Source organism: Diadema antillarum, unplaced genomic scaffold (assembly GCF_040938485.1).
Source record: "Diadema antillarum isolate AM-2024a unplaced genomic scaffold, OU_Dant_1.0 seq00000292_RagTag, whole genome shotgun sequence".
NCBI lineage: Eukaryota > Metazoa > Echinodermata > Echinoidea > Diadematoida > Diadematidae > Diadema > Diadema antillarum.
In genome coordinates, this window is record NW_027271318.1 from 127207 (window position 1) to 153750 (window position 26544).

General features: G+C 38.4%; 1 protein-coding gene across 1 annotated transcript; it reads left to right on the forward strand.

The window, feature by feature from the left end:
- The first annotated feature begins 15316 nt into the window (after window positions 1-15316).
- Window positions 15317-20103, forward strand: LOC139730106 (DNA-directed RNA polymerase II subunit RPB11-a). Its single transcript, XM_071641010.1, has 4 exons — window positions 15317-15410; window positions 16966-17055; window positions 19312-19486; window positions 20056-20103. The coding sequence occupies exons 1-4, from the start codon at window positions 15358-15360 to the stop codon at window positions 20089-20091; spliced, it is 354 nt and encodes a 117-aa protein (XP_071497111.1). The 5' UTR covers window positions 15317-15357; the 3' UTR covers window positions 20092-20103.
- The last annotated feature ends 6441 nt before the right edge of the window (window positions 20104-26544 follow it).

Here is a 26544-nt window from a genome sequence, read left to right on the forward strand (position 1 = left end):
ACTCTGCATGGGAATGGCAACGGTGCACACGCCAACACACTCACGCCATCACATTCACTCACACACGCACTGACACAGACACATTTACTCACACAAACACACATGCACAATCTTGCACTTCATGTTCTGACGTGTATACATTTCGTGTTTGTCTCCTAGATGCTGCGGCCCTCCCTGCAGCCACCATACCTAGCTTGGGGACCGCAAACAGTATACCCGAGGGAGCGACAGTAGAGAATGGTGTGTTAGCAGATACACAGTAGAGTACCGAAGTGATGGTGTGGCATCTTGGGTTGGAACCAGGTGCAAGCATGGTTTGTAATGATAGCGTTCACAGATATTTGGGCCAGGTGAGGTTGTTTCGAACCAGTTTCCATGGCGATGAATGACATCACACTTTGGTACTCTGAAAGGAGAGGGCAGGGAGTGGTGTTTGCTAGGATGTGGGATAGCCACAGTTTAGGGTCCTGTCTAAATTCCTCAATGAGTTGGTCCAAGAACCATGTTAGGAAAGGGAGGGCAAAGTGAGAGTTTTGTCCTACTGTATGAGCTGAAATTTTCGCAGTGGTTTTCTTTTCGCGAATCGCCTTTGAACCGCGAAAATAACAACACGCGAATATAAAAACTCCCGTATAAGTACAATGTAAGTTCAGTTGGACTCTCGCAACCACGAAATTAACAACACGCAAAAATGTCCTCCAAGTAGCAATTCGCGAAAATATCTGTACACTAAATTTCAGCTCGTACAGTATTCATCAGTAAGGTGGTTCCAAAACGGAACTGTATCTGCCATACAAGGGATCAGCGAAATTAGAGTGTTGTCCAATTTCTCAGTGTGATGATCCAGGAACCCAACTGAGTTTACTACAATTAGGGATGGCAATGTCTGAGTTCTGTTTAAGTCCTCAATGGGGTGGTCGAAGAACCGAGCTGTGTTGGCTACAACGAGGAATGGGCCAAATTAGAGTTTTGTCTAATTCCTCATTGGATGGTCCAAGAGCCGAGCTGAGTTTACTATAATAATTCATAAGGGTTACATGGTTAGATTTCTGTTTATGATCTGTGAATGAAGCTGTATTTACTACTGTAATGGGAAGATGAGGTTTAGTGTTGTTTATAATTTCAGTTTATTTAACTCGTCAGTGGAATAGTCCAGTTACTAAAGGATATCTGAAGGTTTAGATCATTTCTCATTGGGATGGTTTGGGGCCTTACAGTTTTGGTTGAGACCTAATTTCAGGTTTCTAACATTTTTTGGTGACATGATGAGAAACCTCTTATTAAATATGAACGAGCATGTAATTCTACGAGGAATTCAACGTTTATTTGATGAAAATTGGTTTTGAAATGGCCGAGATATCTAAAAAAGAGCGATTCTAATAAAGTGTGGGACCCACACTTTATTATGATCGCTTTGTTTTACTTTGTTTTTGGATGTTTCAGTCATTCCAAACCCGAATTTCATCAAATAAACTTTGAATTCCTCTTAAAATGGTATGCTCTGTACTATATCGTAAGTGTTTTCTTGGTATCTCGCAAAAAGTTAAAAGCCCAATTCCCGTCTCCACCAATACTGTACTATCCCTTTAAGTTACATTTGCTCCAATAAGGTACACCTAGTTATGTTTGTTCCAATAAGGTACAGCTAGTTATGTTTCGTCCAATAAGGTACAGCTAGGTATGCTTCGTCCAATAAGGCATAGCTGTATGAGGTTTAAGATCTGTGTGTGATTGCAGGAAAAGGAACCGCGAAACAAGAATTTGTTCACCACAGTTAAGGATAGCAACAGTTACAAACCTCACAGAATTTGCAGCAGGATGATCCAAAAATCAAGTTATAGGCCTTTGTGCTATAAAGAGCAAAGTTGACACAACTATGGTATCTGAACTCTTGAGGTGATGGTACTGGAACCACAATATGTTTGCCATGATACTGGGAAGCCATGGTTACCATTTTTTTTTTCATCTAAATCTTCCGTAGGACACTTCAGGAGTCAAAGAGTTTTTCCACCATGATTTGGGAGAAAAAGTTAACAAAAATTTTGCCATATGAGCACTATGACCTGAGAATTGAGCTATGATGGGCTATAACCAAGGAGTAGCCATGGTTGTAAATCTGTTTGCATCCTTCGAGCATTAGTCCAGAAACCCAGTTACATTTTGCTATGATACAATGTCCATAATTCCAGATCTGTTTGCTTTCAAAGTAGTATTGTCTATGGCCCCTATTAAATCTTTGCACGATAGCTCTGTGTATCAAGTGTCAATGTTGATCTACCAACTTGTTCTGTTATATATCAAGCCTATTCTTTAGCATAAGTGTGAGTTCCAGATTTACGTATATATTCTTTGTGTATTTGTTTGTGTTTGGTCATTCGCAATGGAATAAAAAATGGAACCCAAGTTGCACGACAAGCATTCCATTAATAGTGCAACTCTTAGACCATATTTTTTAGTCAATGGATCACTGCGTATGGTACTATATTAACCATAGCCCCAAGGCTTCTTGGCAACTGCATCTAATTTTTGTCAGGAAGTGACTGAAAAATGTGTCACATTTGGTCAGATTTGGTCAGAAAATGGAAAGATTTCCTCTGCTGCTTGGCAACATCCACAACCTCCCCCTCTCCCTCCCCACCATTTGATTGCTTGGCACCCTAGCTCATTTCCTGGGGGGGGGGGGGGGGGGGGGGGGGGGGGGAGAAAAGAAAAAAAGGGGAGAGTGTTACTGTGTAAGTCTCCATTTTCTCTTTTGTGGATATGAAAGCATGCTTTAAAATAGCCATTGTTTGGTGTTTAAAAGTGTTCATTATTCTGAGATCAGAGCATTTTTGAGCCCAAATGGTATTTCGTTGATAACAATTGATTTAAAGTTTGTGAATCTGTTTACAACCCTAAAAATAAGATTCCTTTCATGAGCTGGTATAATGTAGAGGTAGGTAATTCAGACCTTACTTCAGAATAATAAAACTGAAAACTTCTTTATTATGGAGGAGGAATGATATTACAGTTTTCCAATGAATTTATTTGGACCCTGAAAAAATTGTAAGTGTCATTCTCGAAACAAAAAGGGAGGGTATTCTCGCATGACATGGTGTTAGTTTTTCCTTTTTTTAAAGACTCCATGGCATATTAATGTAAGATTTCATACACAATGTTGGGAGACGTTGCTCTTCAACCATGCAATATTGTGTGATGTTTGCAAAAGGAATATATGCCCTTTAAAAGCGTTGGTCTGAAGTTTCTACTTCATCTTTCGGGATGGCACGCACTCATCTTATGCTCTAGAGAAACACTGAGTGTTTTTTGTTACAGTGCCCTTTGATGCTGCAGTTTCATATCTCAGTCCCAAATATAGAGTTTCAGTGTACCCTTGTCATCAGGGAGACCACACAGTTGTAACTTCTCAGATATCGTCACATAGACTAGTCAGTGCCCTTGCACCCCATCCATCAATTTCCAATCAACCTCTTTGTTTTGTTTCATTTTTCTCTCCGTTTCGCTTCTTGTTCAAAAGATATTATTTCTATTTCCTCATTTGACTGTATTTCCCTTTCGTTATTTTCTTTCCCTACTTGAATTAAAACCTCAAGAGTGCCACTTCGTGTCTGTCTCATGTAAGTAGTTGCAATGGAATCCCCAGTTTTAAGTGCCATTCTCCACATACATTAGAAATATGTAGAGCAGAACTTTAAAGGCCTTCTGTTCTTTCTGTGTGAGAGGTGGGGAGGGGAGGGGAGGGGAGGGGATTAGTGTGCATTGAATAAAGAGCATCGTAAGAATACCCCATCTCAAAGAGCACATGGAAGATATGTGTCTTTAGCAACTTCATGATAGCAAGTATGGTGTATTGTTGGTTTGTTGTTGTTGTTGGGTCGGGGGGATTGTTTGGTTTGGTTTGGTTTGGTTTTGCATCTGACCGAAGACCGACCGTTCATACATTCAGAGGAGATGTCATGCATGTATGTGTATGTTTATATGTGTGCACTGTCCAGACACTTTACCAAATGTTGAGACATACATCATACATGAAGAAAGGATGTCGGAAGACTGGCTTATCTATTTGCATGTCCTTTTTTCATTAAAGAAACTCAATGGACCAAATCAACCGATAACAGAAATGACACTATCTGTATAGTAATTTCTTTGTTTTTGTCTTTGTTTTTCTCATGAGATGCACAGGCCTTCCTAATGGTGCAAAATAAAGAAAGAAACATTCTCTATTTCAATAAAATAGATGTCTGTTTGTTATCGGAATTTTTGTCCCATAAGTGTAACTTGCCATGACTTCAACCAGTCTGGAGTTGAGCATATCATTTGTTTTGCCCCCCTGTGTTTCTCAAGGCTTTTATTTGCTGTTCTTGTCAAACTTGTGTAGTTGTCACCAGTCAACTCTGTGTTCACCCATATATACTTCCAGAGTCCGATGTCATTGGTGTGTTATTCTACTCTTCAAAAGTAATGGATATATTTCATGTTTTATGAGCTTTCAAAACAGAGAGCACTATCTATACTGCTTTGCGTAAGGTTCTCGCAAGACAGATTCTTTCTTGTTTCTTTCAATTATGCTTGGTGCTGTTGCTCACCAGTTGTAAATTGTCTCTATCTTACATTTGGGGGAACATTTTCTTCAACCAAAGCTGCATGCTGCATAATAAGTTGGAAAGCATTTCATATCGTGTGGTATGATTTGTTCTCATTTTATTCTAACTGCTAAAAAAGGGAAAAGAAAAATCAGTGAATGTCAGTCACGTAAGAATACTGATATCAAATGAAAGCAAGAGATTATTAAGCAGAGGGGTGAAGATATGAGGTATGAGTTTTCTTGCTTTCATTGAATATATGCCTTGTCCACCGTGGACTACTGAACATAGCAGTGTCAGAATTTTGGAGCTTGGGTCTTTGATCCAAGTTCATTGTGTCGCTGCCTGCAGAGCAGTAGGTGACAGGTTCAATTCCCGCTGGTTCCTTTTTCCGACATGTTTGTTAAAAATGTAGATCAGCAGTTGCAATCTTACAAATTACAATGTGTATTTCTACCGAGGACAGACAAACTGAAGAAAACTCATACCTCAATACAAATATCTTGAGGTTAATATATATGTATGTATATATATATATATATATATATATTAACCCAGATAACATGAATTTTACCTCTGGCACAGTGCCATCTCAATATCATGACTATGAGTGCGATGTATTCAAGAGATCTATAGAGTGCTTTATGTGGGGTGCATCCCTGAATGCACATGTCAAGGTTATGTGACTTTGCCTTTCTTTCATCTGCCCCGTCGGTCTACGTTCTGCTCCAGCTCAAGATCAAAGTACTGAGTGCGTGTTGTGTGTTACAAAGACAACACGGGGCGAAACCAGATGCGACTGTTCCGAGAAGAAGAGAAAAAAAAGGAGACCGCAAAATCCTGATCATCAATGTGTGACATCAAATTGTGTGTTCTCTTTTTTTTTTTCTTGTTCTTTTTTGTAATGAGAGAAACTCAAATTTTTTTTTTCAGAGATAGTTGTTCCGTGAATTCTTTGGTTGGTATAGGTGTGTCATTTTTAAATGCTGCTTTCATGCTACAAACTTTCAGCCGTAAAAAAGACTAATCTTATAAGAGACACTGATAGTTGTCAGTGTGTATTGTAGATGTGTACATTTCCATTTAAAGTCGATTCTGTAAAGAACAGTTTCAGTAAAACTTTTAGTCAGTTTCAGTAGTAACAAGACAGCTTTTATGAACTGCATCAATTTCCAGTATATGTATTTTCTAATGGATGTAATTGTTACTGTCTTTTTTTTGTTGGTGGAAGGATTTGCATATTCTATGATTTTCAAACTTTACACTGTTACATATTATATACAATGATCTTGTCAGTTATTACCTCAGCCTGTTGTGTTACCCAACCTCAAATTGATATGTAGTGAAAAAGAAAATATCATAAAAATGTGCACTTGTAATGTTAGCAATTATGGTTATGGGCTGAACAGAAAGTGTTCAGAAATTAGCATTTTTTTTTCTCATCATGAGTAACTTTCGCTAAGAGAGTTTATACCAAAACCTCAGTGTATGGTAGAAATGGAAAACCCCTGAGTAATATTTGGAAGTACCTTGATTTGTGTATGTTGTATCCCTCTTCACACAACCACCACCTTTGATATGACCTTTAACCTGAAATATCATCATCAATACCTTAACCCTTTCTGTGCCAGGGACTTTGGGCAGTGTATACAGTGCTATGGGGTTTTCTGTTCCAAACAGCACTCCAAGCATGCAAAGGGTTAACCCAATAGAGAAGCTGCATCTAGGTCTTCATCTCCTCCTCCTCCTCCTCCTCCTTCTCCTCCTTCTCCTCCTTCTCTTCCTTTCCATGGAATGATTTCTGCCAGGGGCAGCATCTTTTTAGAAGCTGGCATCATCAGCTGACTACACTTTTATCTATTGATCAGGGATGCAGGAGCATCGATGATCAATGCATTCGGTTGTTACAGACAGAGACCTATGGCAAGCAAAAAAAAAAAAAAAATGAGCCAAGATATTGTGGACCAGTTCAAGTGTCAGTCACTCTTTCCTCTGAGTGATTTTGTATAGTAAAGTCAAAGGGCATATTACAAGCTACTCAATGGGTGGCCCAAGGTATGATTGTTACAAAGGACTGTGGGCTTTCAGTGTGGAGACATTATTCTTTGTGTGTGTGTGTGCTGCCCCCATACCTTCACTTGAAGACATGAAGATACTGTACAATGTCTACATGCAATAGGGCAGCCCTGTCAAATATGTCTGTCAGTTGTTGTTGTTTTTATTTTTTTTTCAAGAGTGTCAGATTGAGATGCACCAATGTGGGGCTGTTTTCATTCAGTGCTTGAGCAAGGTTGTGCATGTGTCAGGACAAGACTACAGAGGGAGCCCTTTTTATGTCACAAAGAGTGTTTTATTTACTCTTGCCCCCTGGGAAGTTTTTGTGCATTCCTTCTACTCTTTTCTTGTTTTGAGTTATTGGTGTTTGGGATTGGCCATTGGTTGCAGAGGGCTTGTATACTTAAGCTTATACTTGGGTAACTATACACAACCCTGTCGCTGTGCAGAGTACGCCTTGCTTTGCACAGCATCTTGTAGGGCTAATATTCGGGCTGTCATTGGCATATAAGTTCCCCCCCCCCCCCCCCCCCCCCCCCCCCCCCCCCCCCCCCCCCCCCCCCCCCGGCTGTAAAAAATATGGCCAGCTTTTCTCTCTGCCAAAGTTTATGATCTGAAGATTTCACCAATGTATATCAACATAATTCAAATTTTGGACCAAACTGCGCGTGACCAAGCTTTGTTCTTGTTACCTTGAATTTTCCTCATGGGCAATTGACTATTGCCCAGACCAAGATGGAATATGACTGGACAAGCCCTTGCACAAGAATTTTAGTGGTTATGATGACAATAGAATGTATGATAGTTTTATGAGTAAACGGCTGGACATTAATACAATATGAACAACAACAAAAAAACGGCCTCAAGCAATTTAGTGTAGTGAATGACAATGCAACATCTCGGCTTGGTCATTTGAAAGTAGTAATATGCATGGTTGTGTCCGTTTGGGCATCAAAATCATGTCACATTTAACAGAAGAAAATCAGGCCAAACGAGAATATGACATAACAGAGAGCAGAGGAGCATTAAAAAAAAAATATATATATATATATATGTATATTTTCATATATCGATTTACAGTTACATGCAGGCATTTCATTGTTTCACTATTGAGAAATGATTGTCTATGCAATTCTTTTTTCTACTCACACCCTGTAGTTCATTTTCAGTATCATCTTTGGATAACGACTGAAGATCAAGTGTTGTCAGACATCCATAATGTTAAAAAAATCTAAACTTTATACCCGTGTAAAAGGCACACCATTCTTTTTTGTTGTTGTTGTAAGTGTGCCATATAAAGAAGACTGTAATTCCTTCTGTAATTAACGGAGATGAGTAATTTGCCTTTATGTGCACATCCAGTAATTGTTAGCGTTTCTAAGCAAAATTTTGCATTTGATATGCCATAGTTGAAATTAGCCACTTTATGACATATATTATTTGAGAGTGATTATGAATATATGTAATGATTGAAAACCTGTTGACCTTTTTTTTTTATTTCCCTGGTGCTGTTATGCATATTGTTCATCTGTCACCAGGATTGATTTCAAATAACATGGTGATGGATTTTAGCGGTGCACGGTTTCATGATATTGTTCCGATAGCCATAATTTACTGTTAAGTGGCTGAATTATATCCAATATATCACTGTTTGTTGACGTGCATTGCATTCAAATGTACGTTAGCATATTTTGTACCGCTTCTTTGTACTATGTGCAGATGTGTTTAAGATGATTATGCTTGTGAGGAGCACACCAAATGTGGTACCATTTTTACAAATATGACAAAAAAAAGCATAAAAATTGTATCATGAGACTTAAGAGAAATTCTATTCATGTAAAAATGCTTCACTTTCAGTCAACTTAAAAAAAGAAAAAATCAAGAGAAGGCTTGAAGTAATACTAAAAGTCAATCTTGCCTCATAATTGCCGTCTTGTTTGTCATTCATTTTTACATTGTGTTCGATGCGTGTGTGTGTGTGTGTCTGTGTGTGTGTTTTACATTGTGTTGGATGTGTGTGTGTGTGTGTGTGTCTGTGTGTGTGTGTGTGTGCATGTGTGTGTGTGTTTGTGTAGCTTTACCACAGAGGACAGAAGTAAATTAAATGCCTCAGAACAAAGACTGCTGTGTAAAGTCATTTACATATTTGTTGCAGTATACCCAATTAAGTTTTATGGTTCACAGAAATGTATGTGTAAGTATGTATTACTAGTACGTATATCATGCATATGTATGTATATGTATATATATATATATATTTATATATATAAGTGCAAATTCTTAAATAGCGCATTTCAGATACATTATATATTACTCTACAATAACTATTTCTTATAGTCACATAAGCGGTCATATGTGTGTGTGTGTGTGTGTGTGTGTGTGTGTGTATATATATATATATATATATATATATATACACATGTATATGTATATATATATATATATATACATGTGTGTATGTGTATATATATATATATATATATGTATATATATATGTATATATATATATATATATATATATATATATATATATATATATATATATAAGTTGCTCACAATTTACTTCCTCTCCCTGTCTGTCTTTCTGTCATGTATAAATATAATTATACACATGTATGTGTGTCTTGTGAAGATTTCCAACAGCATTGTACATTCAACACAAAATACAAACAAACAAAAATATTACATCACACACTTTTAGGACATTGCATAGAACGTTGTTAATTGCACATTATGTATGTGTGATGACTGTCTTCATTGATAAATAGATATAAGCATATATATCATATAGGCCTATAATCATATTACTTCATTCATGAAAAAACAAAGGAAAAGCCAATGGGCATTTTGACTTTAAAATCATAGCAATCTGTCTATGCGGTGCACACTGAGATTGCTTGCTTGTAGAGAGGGCACCACTTTTTACAAAGTTCGAAGGTGAAGAGATAAATGTAACTAATTTAAAGCATAATTAGAGATTTTTATCATAAAAACACAGAGATGGAAAAAGATTGATGGGTGTGTAAAAAATAATATCAAATTTTCACTTGCAGAGATTTTATATTTTTCTGTGTTTATCTTGATTTTTCAACAAGATGAAAGTGTGAGTTGGCCAAATCGATACTGTCGCCAATTAGAAACTGATCATGTGATATGGATTTACAATATTTGAACTTGGATAATGACTCTTAGATGATCCCTGTCCATTTTGGCAGATTAATGTATAAAACTATCAGAGAAAAGGGAACAATTTATTATACTTAAAGAAGTAATCCACCCAAAAAATAAACTTCAAAAGAAAGAAAAATATTCCCTAAAAAATTAGACAAAAATTACAAAAATCAGATAAGAAATAAGGAAGATATGATAGTTTGATATTTCAATTTTTTTTTTTTGAAAACATTTCTTGACCAGTCCTTATGAATATTCAAATGAGCAAGTTGATAATGTCATACCCTCACAATTTTTCATGTACTGTAAAAGTGGAAATTTTCACGGTGTTGAAATTTTCGCGCATTTCGCGCAATCCGAAATCAAAATAAAAGCATGCGAATATTTTTGCTTGCCATATATTCTAGTAGTTCATGTCTGGATTCCGTGGAATTAAAAACACGCAAAACTCTTCTTACCCAGGTGAGCACAAAAAATTAGTTGTGCGAAAAAATCCACTTTTACAGTATGTGATACATGTATATGAAATTCAGAAAGAATGTTGTTTTTAGCTAGTACAAATAAAAACATGTTCCCATATACCAAGATAAATCCGAGTTAAATTTGTTCTTTTTTTTTATTTTGGGTGGGTTTAAGACAAGTTTTATATTTAGTACAGCTGAACTATGAGATTTTTGTCATTTCTGTGTATGAAATGAATAAGAAATTGTGAGAGCATTACAACTTGCTGATTTGAATATTCATAAGGACTCGTATTTAAGAAAGAATGTGAAATTTCAAAATGTCATATCTTCCTTATTTCTTCTCTGATTTTTGTCATTTTGTATAAGTTTGTAGCGAATATTTTTCTCTTTCTTTTGAAGTTTATTTTTTGGGTGGATTTCCTCTTTAACATGATCTTTAAAAAAAAAATACATGGAATTGTGATACCAACCATGCAAATGTTTTCCAATAAAAATGTAGACCTTATTCCCCTCGGGATACCAACCCTGGCCACTCAATTTTGCTTTCAGAATTATTCTAAACACAAAAGAGAGAGTCAGATATAGACACTACCATCAAGTAGTAAAGCAACCTTGAGTGTGAAACACACCATCTGATTGCTTATGTGTGTCATTCTAATCAACCAAGTTGTACACAGTAGGCCTTCACTAGCATATTTGATCTTTGATTGAGAGTGCATTGAACTATTGATGTAAACTCAGAGATGCAACAGTTTATGCATTTTTCTTGTAATATTGAGAATCAACAGACAATTAGTTGCTCGAGCAATGGTGTTTGATTTGTGTGTACGTGTGTGTGTTTGAAGCACAGTTATAAAAAAACAACAAAAAACAACAACAAAAAAAACTTGTTTTTCACGCCAGATTTTTATTGCAATATCCGGGCAGTCAAATTATAATGTATGGGGCAGTAATGGTTGCATTTTCTAGCTCAAAACATAAATTTTACAATATTTTTGTGAAAAAAAAACAAACAAACAAACATGGGAAAGTTGTGAGTGGGCATTGCCATCACACATAACCTCATCTGACTAATTCTTCTTCTTCTTCTATCCCTCTTCGGATCCTCTTCTTCTAGCTGGATAGATCTTCTTCATCTCCTCCTCAGTATCTACTCATCAGGGGCTGTCGTGAGGTGGCCTGTGAACTTTTTCTATAACTTGTACATCTGCCACTAATCAAATATCGCTGCTTCATGAAAACATTTGATGACATTACTTAATCATGTAAACTTCCATTATTTTCCTAAATGCCGGTCCGATTTAATGAAACCTCGGCTACTCCGCGTGATTTTACTTTCTTTAAGTTATCACCAAGTTGGTTTGGAATACTGTAGGCCTACTACACTTGAAAAGCATGATGATAGTTGTTGAGCTGTGTTTTTCCGATTCGACATTGCTTGTAGCATTAGTAGCATGTACCCATAGAGATATATACTAAGAACACTAGAGGGCGGACTCCGTAAAATCCCTGTGACCGATAGAAGGAGGCGTTCGCCATTTTGGTCCGGGCAAATTTCGACGAGCGACCGTACCGATAACGTGTAGCGCTAGCGGAGCATGCAGGGAGATCGACGACGGGATGCAACGGCAGTAGGCTAGCATCTATGCCAAGGTCTCCATCGGAGTTTGGAAATCGAAAATTTTCTTAAATTCGCAAATTCTACTTAAAGTAGCATAGATCTATGTTGCAAAATGCCTGGTTTATGTGCTGCTTTTGGATGTAGAAACAGGAGAAAAGAAGGGGAGCGGAGTTCCCTTTCACAAGTAACTAAAATTACATTTATAGTGTGTGTTAAACAGATTGATTCAAGACAAAAAAAAAAGAAAAAGAAAAGTAAAGGTCTTGCAAAATTCGTCAGGGGCACTCCGCCCTCCCTCAGCTATTCTCGATCTATTGCTACTATATAGAAAGCTAATACAGTACATAACTATATGCAAGGTCGGCGGAACGGGGGGGGGGGGGGTGGGGGGGGGGGGGCATTTGCCCCTTTCCAAAATAAAAACAAACACCTCCCCTTTTGAAAGTTTAAAAAGTGCTCTTTTCTAAGTGCCCTATTTGGCCCTTGAGCCCCCCCCCCCCCAAAAAAAAAAAAAAAAAAAAAAAATTGTTCTTCCACCCTTTGCTATACCAGCAGTTAATTTCACTATGGTGATAGTGTGAGAAAAGCTCAGAATAATATATAAAATTATGCCCGGTGACAGAACATATGCTCCGGCATTGATATCTTTCTGAAAATAGAATTAGCATCATGGGTCTGATTGGGCTTTTGGTTCAAGGCAGGGTGAGGATTTAGGGTTAGGTGTTATGATTTGGGTTAGGGTTTATATAAGCTTCAACATTTAATAGCTTTTCGAGCTTGAACATAATATGTCATGGAACCAATATGCCTACACGTACTTCCTATACTATAATACTCGAAGTTGTTGTTGTTGTCGCGGCCTTATGTATTTCCTGTTTTATTTCGGCGTTGCTGGTTTGTCTATCTCCTCCCGAGCCGTGGGCTCCGGGCAGCTGCGACCGGTGCCGTCGGCCGCAGGAGAGTATCCTACATCGAATGGCGCGGGTTTCGTCCCCTCTCCGCCTCCGTGTCGACGTCGAGGACGAAAAAGAAAAATTAATTAGCAATATGCATAATGCATTTTTGTGCGTGACGAAAGAGCCGAGCGTTTCAATATTCACGGTACCTGCGCTGGCCTCCTGCTTTCTCGATCTTCCATCTTTTAGCTTGCAGAGACACTGGGAGATACTAAAGATGATGGTGCAGCGAAATCTCTGACATCTTCCGGCGGACGCGCACGCACACACACAATGTACCTCGCAGAACTCTACACACTCTACACTGTGTGTATAGTTCTGTGATGTACCTTTGCCTCCGCCTGTTACGTGTACTGAATGTATTGACGATGGTTACACGAATCTGTGTGTGCGTGATGATATGAACTACAAGGGCATTTACGTACAGTTCGCCATTATTGGCGTCCCCAAATGAAAACAACGAACGTTGTTATGTAATTGTATTTTGCACAACTGCACAATACTATATGCAGCTCAGGTACGTCATTTAGTTTGCTCGCCGTTTGCTCTCAAGTCCGATGTCATTGTTCGCAGACTGTTTAGGACGCGGCTAAATATATTTGCCGATCGTACCCTTCCATATCAGATTACACTCGCAGCTGTGTCCATTCGTTTACTGCAGAGCTGCTGTAATCATACATATTCATAAGATGAGCGGACGTAGAGGAAAACCTCGCTTTGCCGACCGCCTATTTTTAAAATTGCAAGTGGAAATAGAATGTGTGGTTCTATGGTCTATCAAACCAAGTTTTGGTGACAAAAAAAAGAGGGAGCAAATGAAGACGAATGCAGTGATGTATATATTCTTCTTTCTTCCATAACATGGGAAAAATATTAAAGAAAAAAAATACGAGGTCGTGAGACCCTACTCCCACGGGTGCCTATTAAACCTGATGACTATGATCTCCCCCTCCCCAAATAATAACAATAATAATAATAATAATAATAATAATAATAATAATAATAATAATGATAATAATAATGTAATAGTAACTATAAAAGGAGCAATAATTGTAGGCCTAATATTGATTATGATAATGTACAGTCTGAAGCAGATGTAGTTCTATATGATATATCAAGCCAAGTTTTGGTGATTAAAAACAAGAAGGAGGGAGCAAAATTATGAAGACGAAAATATCTTATTTTTCTCTCATAACGTGGGGAAAAGAAACACGAAAAAAAAAAACCACAAAACAAACCGAGGCCTTGAGACCAGCCGTGGATTCCCGCGGGTGCCCGCGTGGATGCAAGAGCAGGGGGTAATCAAAGTCATAGTGTTAATATCTTCCCGTTTCGACGGGAACAACCTGTGGGCAGAACTTTCGGGGAATCTCATTTGCGTTTTTGGTAATTTTTCCCTGAATGTTTTTGTTTTTTGCCCTGCGGAGGTGGAAATGTGTGTGTGCGTGGGGGGGGGGGGGATGGGTGAGGGGCAACAAGACAACTGTTGGACTTCAACGGGTGCAAATAACCCCTCGAAACTCAAGTTCTATAATAAAAGCAAGTAGTGGCGGGAATGATCCCTACCAATGGACCGGATCGCCGGGCATATACTACAAAAATGCATTATAAAATTTCTGGGAAGGGTGGTCATTTAGAAGACAGCACAATTAACGAAAGAATGAGAAGACTTTTCTTTTTATTTCTTCAATAAAAATGTGCAAAATCGTATTATGAGAAAAAAAAATAAAACCCCTCAGACCCGTGGATTTCCACGGGTGCTGCTAGTACGAAATGATTTGTTATTTCATTTCCACCACCACCACCACCACCAAAAAAAAAAAAAAAAAAAATAGAAATACAATGAAACACTCGAATACACAGATAGGACTATAGAATGCAGTCCCCTCATACAGAAAAAATGTAATAGCAAAAAAATAAATAAAAAAATTGACGCAGTATACTGTATCACAAGGGGCATCCGGCTGTCTAGAGACCAAGAGAACCCTTTGTATTGCATGGACCATATTTCTGGTCGTGTTGGTCGGCTTGAAAGTATTACCTCGTTGAAAATAAACTAATTTTTTTTTATTTTCATTTTCTTTACCACTCATAAGAGATTGCTAGCAACTTAAAATTTTGAGTTGTTTCCTTCTCTCATCCGACCCCCTCATCTTCTTGCTGAAAGCCAATGGTGTTTGAGCGCTTGTTGTACGTGTTTACGTGTCTACCACTACTGCGCTGCCCGGACGCGATGTTTGTTTTTGCCCGGACAAAGATGGCGCGCGGCCTCTTCATCTCGGCACACGAGCACTGCGTACGCGCCATACGCAGTCCGCGCTCTAGTATATTATTAGTATACATCTCTATGCATGTACCACACACGCGCACGTACGTAACGCACCGACGATTTACGTACCACACGCATGTTTCGCGTTTATCGCGCACTCATCACGAGAAGTGAACCCATTTGTTGGACTGCATTTGCCATTAGGAGGATCGTGTGTTTGAATAGAATCTAAATCAAGATGAACGCCCCTCCAACATTTGAATCATTTATTCTCTTCGATGGAGAAAAGAAGTGAGTATATGTTTTGTACGTTGCTCCAGACTCATTTGATAGAGATTCAAGCTTATTTTGATAATGAAGCAATCAATCACTGCTGCTGATGAAATCCTGTTCGTGTTTACGATGCAACATACCATTCTATAGGTGGGACTGTGACAAACTGCCTGGGACTGGTATCCCACATGTTAAATGTTTGACTGTTTCAAAACAAATCGCGTTCATGTAGTTCACAAGGCTTTCCTTTGGCTTCATTTTTTTTTTGTCTTCTCAACTCGTTCTTAACTTCTCTTTGTCACTTCCTCATCAATAACTTAACTACATCGTAGGCGTAGCTGGAGTAAAAACCACCAGTGACCAGTTTTCGGCCACCCACCTTCCAGAATCTGGACACTTTAAATACATTTAAAATAGGCCTAGCTCTTGGTTGACTTTACTTGAAAGATATGTCACATACCAACCAATATTGGATGGCTAAACTTCAGTTCAGTTGTGCAAGCATCATGAGCCGCAGCGATCACTCGCTAAAAGCGAGTTGTTTTGAATGAAGGCATGAAAGTCGGCGTTGGTATCAACATTTCCCAACCACTGATTTGGTTCAAAGTTTTGTGAGTGACTGGAAATAAGCTATGAAGTATTTTCATTGATTTGATGCTATGGTCGAGTGGATTTTTGTAGAATTTAAGTTATGTACATGAATATGAAAATATATTACCACCACTTTTCCTAATCATACTACTGTTAAAGTTGAAGTAAGTGTTTATCAACAGACAAGAACACAGATCTAGAGTTGGGACACTAGATCGACGTCGACTCCTCCTCCTCCTCCTCTTCTTCTTCTTCTTCTTCTTCTTCTTCAAGTGCAGTCCACCATCTGGTGTATTTTCGCACCGTTTGGCGGGTCTGGTGTGGTGTAGTATGTACAGTGCCATGTAGAATAACTAATGCAGCTAAACAACAGCATTCCCCTTCTATTGGAGCTGGAGTTTCTGTACCTCCTGCCTGAAACTGTCAGCAGAGGTACATTTGATAAGGGCTTCTGGCAGAGAGTTCCAAAGCCTAATGGAGTCAGGAAAGAATGATTTCTGGTAGAGTAGGGTTCTTGCAAAGGGTGCTTGAAGCTGTAGTGTTGAGAGTGTCCACAGTTTGATGTTGTTACCAGAAATAGATTGGTATGAATGAGGGATGTCTGTGAGTTCTAGATCTCTAGACCATATTGCACAGAGATGATGACTGTATAATCCAAACAGTGATCAAGGCCACTGCATCATTTACACCCAGACACAGATTTGTAGAAAGTCCATGACTCCATTGAATTGTACTGGATCTACGGCACTAAAAGCCGAGAATTTTAATTGTGACAAATTATCCTATGCATATGACTAAAATTTCTCAGCAGCCTCTAGTACAGAGGCATGGTGTCCCGCTGGTCTAGGTTTCTTGTAAATGATCTCATTTGTTGTTGCACACCTGCTCAATATCTCTGTGTGTAAGAAGTTTGTTTGTTGTTGTTTTTTTATTGTTTTCATCCATTTTCCTCTTCATGTGCCACATACAATTCTTCAAATAGAATCACCATTGAAAAGGACACCAAGGTACCCAATGCAGCCATTTTCACCGTGAACAAAGAAGACCACACACTTGGCAATATTCTAAGAGCGTAAGTTCAAAACAACAACAGTGAGTGTTATGCTGTACTTACATTGTACAGTTACTTAGTAGGGAGGGGAGAATCTTCCAGCATTGTGTAAGAGTCAAGGTCAGTTAAGGTCAGCTAGTACATGGGCTTACCAGTCAACACCACTTAGACTATTCTAATTTGCTCACAAAGTGAATAAGTATTGTAACAACATTCAAGGGGGGGGGGGGGGCAACTCAAATATGCTTTGATCAAGATGAATTCGGGTTTTCCTCATATTTAGTGCAATGTGTCATCATTAGTGTGGAATGAGTGAATGCAGCAATAGTAATTGAATACATCAGTGAAAGTTTGATAAAAATTGTACAATCTGTTCAAAAGTTCTGGATTTTTACAGTTTCAGTGCTGCCATAGTTGGATGGCCTAAACAGTTTGTGATGTCACTGCAGGATGACGTTATGAAGGAAATACAAAGAAAATTCTAAATATTTTCATATATCTAGCAAAATGAAGGAGCACTTGACTTACCTCTGTCAGAAAGCAAGGGAAAAATATGTCGATAACAAGTTGAGGGAATGTGTACTTTTCATTTTGAAGAAAAAAAAATGAGGGGGGGTGTATTGGGGAAATGGTCTTGTTAAGTTTTGTTTCTTCTAGCTCTTCATCAGTAGATGTAGGGTCATGTTAAACAGTTGCAGCGGACGGGTGCAATTAACTCACTGTTTTCATTTTGACCTGACCTCGCTTTCCTCTTGAATGAACACTTTCGCACGAGAACCGCTAGGAAAGTGTCACAGCAAAACTGCTGTAACTTTACTATTTATTCATATTTTTTGATAATCCAAACGGTTATGAAAAGTAGAAACCTCATTTTAACCTGCCATTATGTTTTCTTTTTTATATAACGACGATAAGATATTCCAAAATGGAGCATAACTTCACTCTCAAAACGGAAAATAATTGTCAGAAATCGTTGCTAAAATTTCACATTTTGACTTCGTGAACAACAAAAAACTTAAAGTATGTTACTAAGTATGTATTTCTTTCCGGAACTCTAAAATATCACATTCGAGAAGTCATGCGTCCGGATATGTCTGGAAATAATCGAAAGTGGTGCACTTTCTATACCTTTGTTCCGAGCACGAAATTTCATAGTCATTCGCACACGGGAAGACCGGGTACAGTCCCACGTACCCACATCTTTGTCGCTCTCACGTCACCTGTACTTCAGTGCCGTACGGCACTGCTGTACTCTGATCGTAACTCTTACCGGGAATTCGTAGTTGTAATGTTACTTACTAGTGCAGTAAAATCTGCGTAAAGTCCGAATAATCCAATGTCATGAATTTGCAACTGCATAAATGGTATCATAGCTGATAGGTATTCAAATTTTTGCTACATTCTTTTTAATAGGCCGGTTCTGAAGTGCTCGTTTTTGAGGTGGCGAAGTCCCCAGCACACTGCTACATTGTACTTATCGACACCCCGCGTCCCACTCTCATAGCATGCATGTGCAGTTTACTAAGGCATCCGCAGCAGCCACCTCGCATCGCAAAGTAACAGTACGCTGCATTGCATAGCACAGTAACAGTACGCTGCATTGCATCGACCAATCAGCTCGCTGGATCGAAGCAGCATGGGAAAGTCCATTCATTGCGCAAGCGCAAATCAGTTTTTCTTAGAATATGACGTCATTATTCTGATTTGCTGCTCCTACATTTCTGACAAGATACCTCATTTATTTTCACTTGTAACTTCAAAAATAGGTCTTCGGCAAAGCGAACAGGGCTACTTTAACGTCCGCACATGTCTTCTGAATATGTATGTCAAGTTTCATGAATATTAAGTAGTGCGTACAGATATGTCTGGAAATAATCGGACGGTAGTTTTCCGAGACTGCAAAACATGAAATGTTGAATAACTTAAAAAGTTCTCAATCGTTTCTCGTGATTTTTCGTATGTAGATAGAAATTATGATTTTGCATTGATACTGAAAGTTTGAACGATTTTGGTTAATGTATAGCGGAAATATGAGAAGGTGAAATTTTGGTGAAAATGAGAACGCCCGATTCGCACTGCCTCGATGACGGTTGAAAATTCAAAACGTTTCGTGGGTTTCGGGGGAGTTAATTATAGTCGTCCGCTGCGACTGTAAAGATACATCCATTTTTTGGAACCATTTTTCAATCCCCCACTAGCAGGCCCTAAAATACAGCGTAGATACTGATATTTTCCTTTCACCATTGTGTTTGTGTTGTGAAATGGATTCTTCATCAGTCAGCTGCTGAAGGACCCCCAGGTGCTGTTTGCCGGCTACAAGGTGCCCCACCCGCTGGAGCACAAGTTCATCCTGAGGGTGCAGACCACGCCCGACTACAGCCCCCAGGAGGCCTTCACCAATGCCATCACTGACCTCATCTCAGAGATATCGCTCCTCGAGGAGAGATTCAATGTAAGAGACATACACTGAAAGTGATGAGGGTTTGGGCAGAGATGCCAGCTGTTACTACAATTTTACCTTGTCGCTGATTGACTGAGAATTTACCAGAAAATAAAATTTCTCTTTCATTGATGACTGCATGCAGTGAGCTGATGTTCTTCCTGTTATTTATGTTTTGACCTCAATCAAGAATATAGATACCTGCCTACTAGGTGGTGTTATGTTAATGATAATAGCAGGGTCCTCTGGTTGAACATTGCCAGAACTAATAACGTGATCACGGATGGAGAAGAGGATATTTGTGGTATTATTATCATTGTTAATGTGAATATTTTCCTTTGTAGAGTGGTGATGATGACAGTAATCATTGGAATTGTCATCACTATTATTGTTTCTACTACTATTATCATTATCATTATTTCTACTATTACTACTACTACGTACATCACCATCATCATCATCATCATTGTTATCATCTTCATCGTTGTTGTTACGGTACTGTTTATGTTGTTATCATAATCATCACTAATGTTATTCTTCCTTCCTTCCTTCCCCCCCCCCCCCCCCCCCCCCCCCCCCAGGCTGCTGTAAGGGACAAGAAAGAAGGCCAAGACTGATCCAAGTGGAATTTTTAGTCTCTCTCAAGGAGCAGTAGTGAACTGCTGGACAGTACTAAGTGCTGAAATGAACCTGTTTGGTGGTTTGTAACATGCTGAGACTGCTAAATCCATGACTCAGGAGTGGGGTCATTATGTAACCACCTGTGGATTCCAGACAATGGGAGTGTCCAATTTCTCCCTTTGGATGCCCTGCCATGGAGAGTTGGTGAAAGCGAGGACCATTCCCCCATCAGAGTTATGATGTCCAGAACTGACAGAGTTCCCTATGAATGAATATTTGTGGATTTCTTGTCATAAATATCTCTGATGTGACAAGCTTTCTCTATACAACACAAAGTTCAAAGTTTCTTTGTACTTTAATAATTGCTTTGCATACCATGATGTAACATAAGTTTAAAAAAGAAAAGTGATTCCACCAGTTCCATAGAGCTTGTTAGAACAAGAGGCCAGTTTGTGTGACTGTGGTCAAATGTTCTGTCCATGTTGCACACCATATTCATAGTTTTTATGCCAGGAATTCGGTGTGACTGTGCCATGTATACAAATCTTGGCAGTGCTTCATTTAAAAAAAGATAGCAGTTTGAAAGGATGGCTCTGCCTCAACCAGTCGAAAAGGAAAAAACATGACAGGATTTGTCCTTATGTATAGGTCAAAGGTCAGGTGCCATGGACTGAAACCTGCTTTGTGCCTGGGTCTGAACTAATGTTTTGCATCCACATGACAGTCTGCCTAGTGCCATCGTAAATAATGAGGACTGGTAGGGGAAATAGACTCACTCAAATCACGTCATTTGTTGCTTTTATTATGTTGATTCGTTTTGTTTTTGCAGTTGTTCTTGTACTGTATCTGTTCCTGAAACAACCATTTAATGTCTTGATTTGGTGCTTGTTTGTTTTGTGTCTTCTCCAGGGCGAATAATACTTTACAAATAAAGCTATGTGCAGGCGGGTCAAGGAAATAAAACATAGTCAAAGTCATTTTGTATTAGTAAGATGGAGCTACAGTGCCTGTAATCTGAGCGGTGAAGAATGGTCTTCCTTCTTCTCCAATTTCTGTCAGGACAAACTGTTTCCTTGTTGGAGGAATGGTGTGAGATTTGACACGAGTGCCATTTCAGAACTGCGAAGTATTTGATTTCTCTCCTGTACATGTGGCAAATTTGCAATACCAGACTTACAAGCATTCGCATATTTGTAGTGGGTTCTATACATGTGAGCATAATACATTGAAAGACCCAGAAGTATGGAGATACCATGGAGTGGAAGGCTGGCCTGGGTTAGATATATCTGAGAATCCCCATGGCAAACTGTATACAGTTTTACCACTGATCTCTATGTAAGTACGTGTAGACACATCCTAAGCCGAAGCATCTCAACTGGAGTCAACGGTTGCCCATATGCACATATTCGCTGACCAGTGCCATTTGGGGTTTTCGAATGTACCTCGGTGGGCAGCAAATGATTCATGCCACCCATGAGTCCCAAGGCTTCTTGGTGTTCAAAGCTAAAACGTACCCTGTAGTACTTGCAGGGGCTCAAAATTCATCTTCTACTAATTCAGATATGCTTGTAATATATCGGAAATCTCTGCCAAGAGACTTGTCTGGCTGATGCAGTTTGCCATGACAAGTTATTTTTTGTAGTATTTTGATATCCAAAGTGTAAAATAATTTAAGTCCGTATACCAACTTATATTCCAGAATCGCCCTCCTTGTTCAGCATTGTGGAGAAGTAGAATGTTGCATGTTGATCGATCTTGCCCTTATAATCGTAATCTGCATGTGACTCACGCTAGCTTGGAAGATTGATGGATGTTGCTGTGGTCTGATTTGTCAATTATTCATAATCATGAAAAATTAATTAGCAACTACGACTGGGTAAGTTTGGAGATTGTGGACTTCTTGTGAACCCTATCGGCTAATATTTCACATTTTTGTCATTACACAACTGGAATTTTCCACTTTCCACTATTTCACTCATTTTTTTTTTAAATGCATACAAGTACATTTTAGAGTAATAATCAACACTTCTGCAGGCATACGAGAACTATATTTTGGCGTCAAAGAGTAAATCACACAAAAATTTGTTCCTTAGGCAGCAATAGATAAGAGGATAGCAGAAGCACAATGGCGGAGTGAATGTGTCAAATCTTGCGTGGTGCTTTTATTGTTGACTAGTCCAGACTTTAGTACAAATCTGACTTTTGTGTCAAGTAATAAATATTTGTAAATAAATTTTCAAACTGAACAATGTGACCAGCAGGTGGCTGTTCCTGTGTTTGTAGTACAAATTTTATTTACATTAGATGCTCCTTTATTCTAACAGTTTGAAGAAAAAAAAAACTATTGAGGAACGGTCTTATGTTTGGCTGTGAAAAGATATTTATGACTTCAGTGTATTGAAGTCCTTTTAACAGGTATGTAGTTGAAGATCGATTTGAAGGCAGGATATTGTGTGAATGTGCGGGTGAAATCAAACATGTTAAGAGATGAGAGAGTTGATACTGAAATATCTTGCATGGATTTGTGGATACATTGCAGTTGTACTGCACAGTGTGTATCAGTTAATTTGTCAACACAGGTTAATGTTAGTGACACAATATGGTACACCCATCTGCAATTTTTGTGTACATTGTATTTTTTTTTTCTTTTTCATTTCTTTTTCCCCAAAATTATACTGGGGTTGTGATATTGCTGGTTTTTGTTAATAATTTGTTACATTAGCGAAGTTTTGTAAAATGAATCCTACACAAAGACTACACAAATTCTTTCTCACCATCCACCAGCATGACAATGACTCTTCCAGCACAGATCTACAATGTACACACGAGCACGCACAGTCACAGACACACACACACACACACACACACACACACACACACACACACATACACTCATACATGTACAGCTGTACAATGTGTAACAGACATGGACAAATTATACATGTTTTCTTGAACTGAATGGATCCAGTTTATTCTTCTCAAATTGAGAAAGAAAGAAAGAAAGAGCAAGAGAGAAACAAGAAATATGACGGACCACCTGTCCACAGTCCAAACAAGTTTATTTTACAAAATCAGTACAAGTAATGCTTCCCAGTTCTCTCATGTTGGCAAATGGTGAAAATGCACAAAAGTCTTGGCCAACCCAGCACCTATCGGAGGCCAAACACATTATTCTCCTCCTCCTTTTCGGGCTCAAAAAAACCTTTACCCTACCTGCAGTGTTATCCTCATCTCACAAAATTCTGTACAGTTTGTGAATTAAAAGGACATTCAGATATTACAAAAAATCACTTCTAACTACTTGAAGATACAGAAATTTGAAAAACCTTCTCCTTTTGACTTAAAGCACCATCACATAATGTGACGTGAAACAATGGGGACTTGTGAATTGTCGGCTATCATACACGGAAAGCTACAGACAATAACTAGCAGCAGCAATGGTTGATTCCACATGAACAATGCCGCTCTCTTGTGAGTTATTTTAAGCAAACCATCAGGTCAGAACAAGATTTGTATTAGGATGCTTAGCCACAGCATGTGCTTGAAATTGGCAACTGAGAAACAAAAATCAAATGATGGATGCAAACTCTCGGACTACATGCATCTCGAAGACGAAGAAAGCAACAAGATGTGTAAATAAAAATAAAAATGTGATCTTTTGCTTTGTTCACTGAAGCCAGGTTTGTAATCTACATCAAGCAATATGTACCAATCTCTACTACATGTACATAGTTTAAACTTATTATGGAAAGAAAACAAACTTAAAACGACTAACAGGACCATGTAATGTGCATGGCACAAATTAACCAAATTGACGGGATCAAAAGACAGAATTTCTTATTCTTTTTGAGGTAAAGAGTCCAGGTGGCATATCCCATTTTGTAACTGGTAGCACCTCAGAAAGTACTGTTCTAGCTTTCATATAACAGTGCAATATCTGAAAAAAAAAATAATAACAATAATAATATCACACACATTCGTAATTATATGTGTGAAAAAGTAGAAAAAGGTATTATACATAACTCCTGTCAAACAAGCCGAGTTATCTTTTTGCACAATGCTGCTCACTTATCGAGAGGATGATGACTTTCAGAAATCACAACCTTTTTCCTCTCTGGAATTCACATTTTTCACACTGACATTAGTACAAACAGAAGGCAATTAACATCCTCAGGTTTCAAAACATAATATATCTAGCAAAGGATATTTTAATCCTGATGCAAGAAAATATAGTGAGCCTCTCTTGGAAATCCTTTAATATCCATTTTTTTTTCCAAGTTGGGCATTATGTCTTACAAGAGCACACATTAATTCAGTACTTATCAGTTACCTTAGAAAATCAGATATCAAAAGCATTTCTAAAAAGTTTTTTTTTTTAATCATTTTCCTTTGTTAAGGGCATCTTTCAAACAAAGTTGTTAATGTCATAATCCTAAACTCATATCAGATATCATTACAGCCACTTTTTTGGAATGTAGTTACAAGTATATTACATTGAGACATCATATCCAATATACTTTGATTTCATGCACTGTCCAAGAGACCCTAACCTCTGGTAATTTTGTGACATTGATGGTTCACCCCCCCCCCCCCCCCCCCACCCCAACTGCTTTAAATGTGAATGTGTGTGTTTGTTTGTTTGCTGGTGGGGACATGGTTACACAAAAACACACATACTTAAAAAAAGATTTAGTTTTTATTTTACAATGCACTTCAGCAATTGTTGTTCCAACAGGCCTATAAAGAACTGGACAATCACATTTACAATTTGTAAGTGCTTCCATAACCTCTCATTCCCCCTTTGTAATGTCCATACAAATCAAAAAACTTTGTGTCAAAAATACACACAAAAAAAGTATAGAAACGACATTTTGTCGGACCTGGTATGTTCTTTGATCATTAACAATGCGTTCGTCATGTTTTCTCATAAAGCCCGCAGAAGCAGGCTGCCCGGGGGCAAAAATGTGCGATAGGACATGGATAGTATTGAAATACACATTGCACTGGATGGAAAAGGGAAAACTGCAAGGGGCTTAAAATTCTGACCTATGACCTCTATTTAAAGCTATACTTTAATGAATGACCATGTGACAGATGAGTCTCTTTTTCTACATGTATACCATTATGGTGCATTATCACTTAGTATGACACCACTTTGCAGTAATCTGGGTACCTGTCAAGGCTTTGAATGCTCCCTAAAATCATCCTTCAAAAAATGAATACACATTTCACAGTTATCCACCACCTAATTATTGCCGTTGTGCTGAAAAGTGCTCGGAGGCTAAAGCAGCTACGGTGAAGAAGTGTTTGGGATGTGAGCGTAAAGTACATTCAATTCGCGTCACTGAGCGTGCCCTTCTTCGCACATGTGAGGGAAATATGTGGTGGTGGGTGGCCATCCCACTCGAGTTTGACTCCCTTTACATGGAGGTTGGCAAAACTGACATTAGTTGTTGGTGGTCGGACATTGTTAGTTTATGTCTTTTTCATGGCTCTTTGATAGCTACACAGCCCCTAAGAGACACACGATTTGGAGGGCAATTGTACAACAATAACAAAAAAGGAAAGAAAAAAAAAGAAATCACTAAAGAAAAAATTACCAAAGGCAGTCAATTCATATAGGCTTTATGAGAATGGTGTGACTGCGTCAAAAAAACATATTCCATCTGTAAGAAAATGGTATGTACTTCCATATACATATACACATGTATTTATACACATTTCTTCTTTTTAAAAAAAAATATTTACAAACACTCAACAGGAGCACATCTTGACAAAAACAGAAAGAAAGTTAAGATGCACTTGCATCTGGTGCCAAAGTCGGTCTCCGATCAACACAAACGAAATCCTTGCAAGAACCCTTCCAAGAAGTATTGTATATACAATGCAGGGAATATCTAGCAGAAAATGAGCTGCAAGCTGCACAAGCCTGGCTCAGTTCTGGAAAATTTTTGCCAAGCAAACTGTTCATTCAGAGTGAAAAATACAAAACCCAATGCTGTGCCAATCAAGCACAAAATTACACGCCGTTATGACAACACGACTTCTTGGAGGCTTCCAGCAAATACCAGTATTGCTCTTTAATAAAAACAAACATAAAAACAGCACAGAGGTAATCGTATTTTCGGCAAATATTACTCTGAAAGCAAACTAACCCCGAACAATGGCACAGAGATGATTGTATTTGTTTATGCAGCAGATTGACATTGTTGCAGCAAATGATTAGTTTTGCCTTATTATGCCATGTTAAAAGTGGTCAGACCCTCCTTATCACTGAGTTTTCAGCACACGGAATAATACTGAGGGTTACGTTTGCCCTTACGCATGACATGATCTGTAAATTGCTCTGCAACACAGAACACAGTGCCAGTAGTGCACTAGCAAATGGCAACAACAACAAAATGATATACAATTTCTCATTCAAATGACTAACATCTACAAATAAGTTG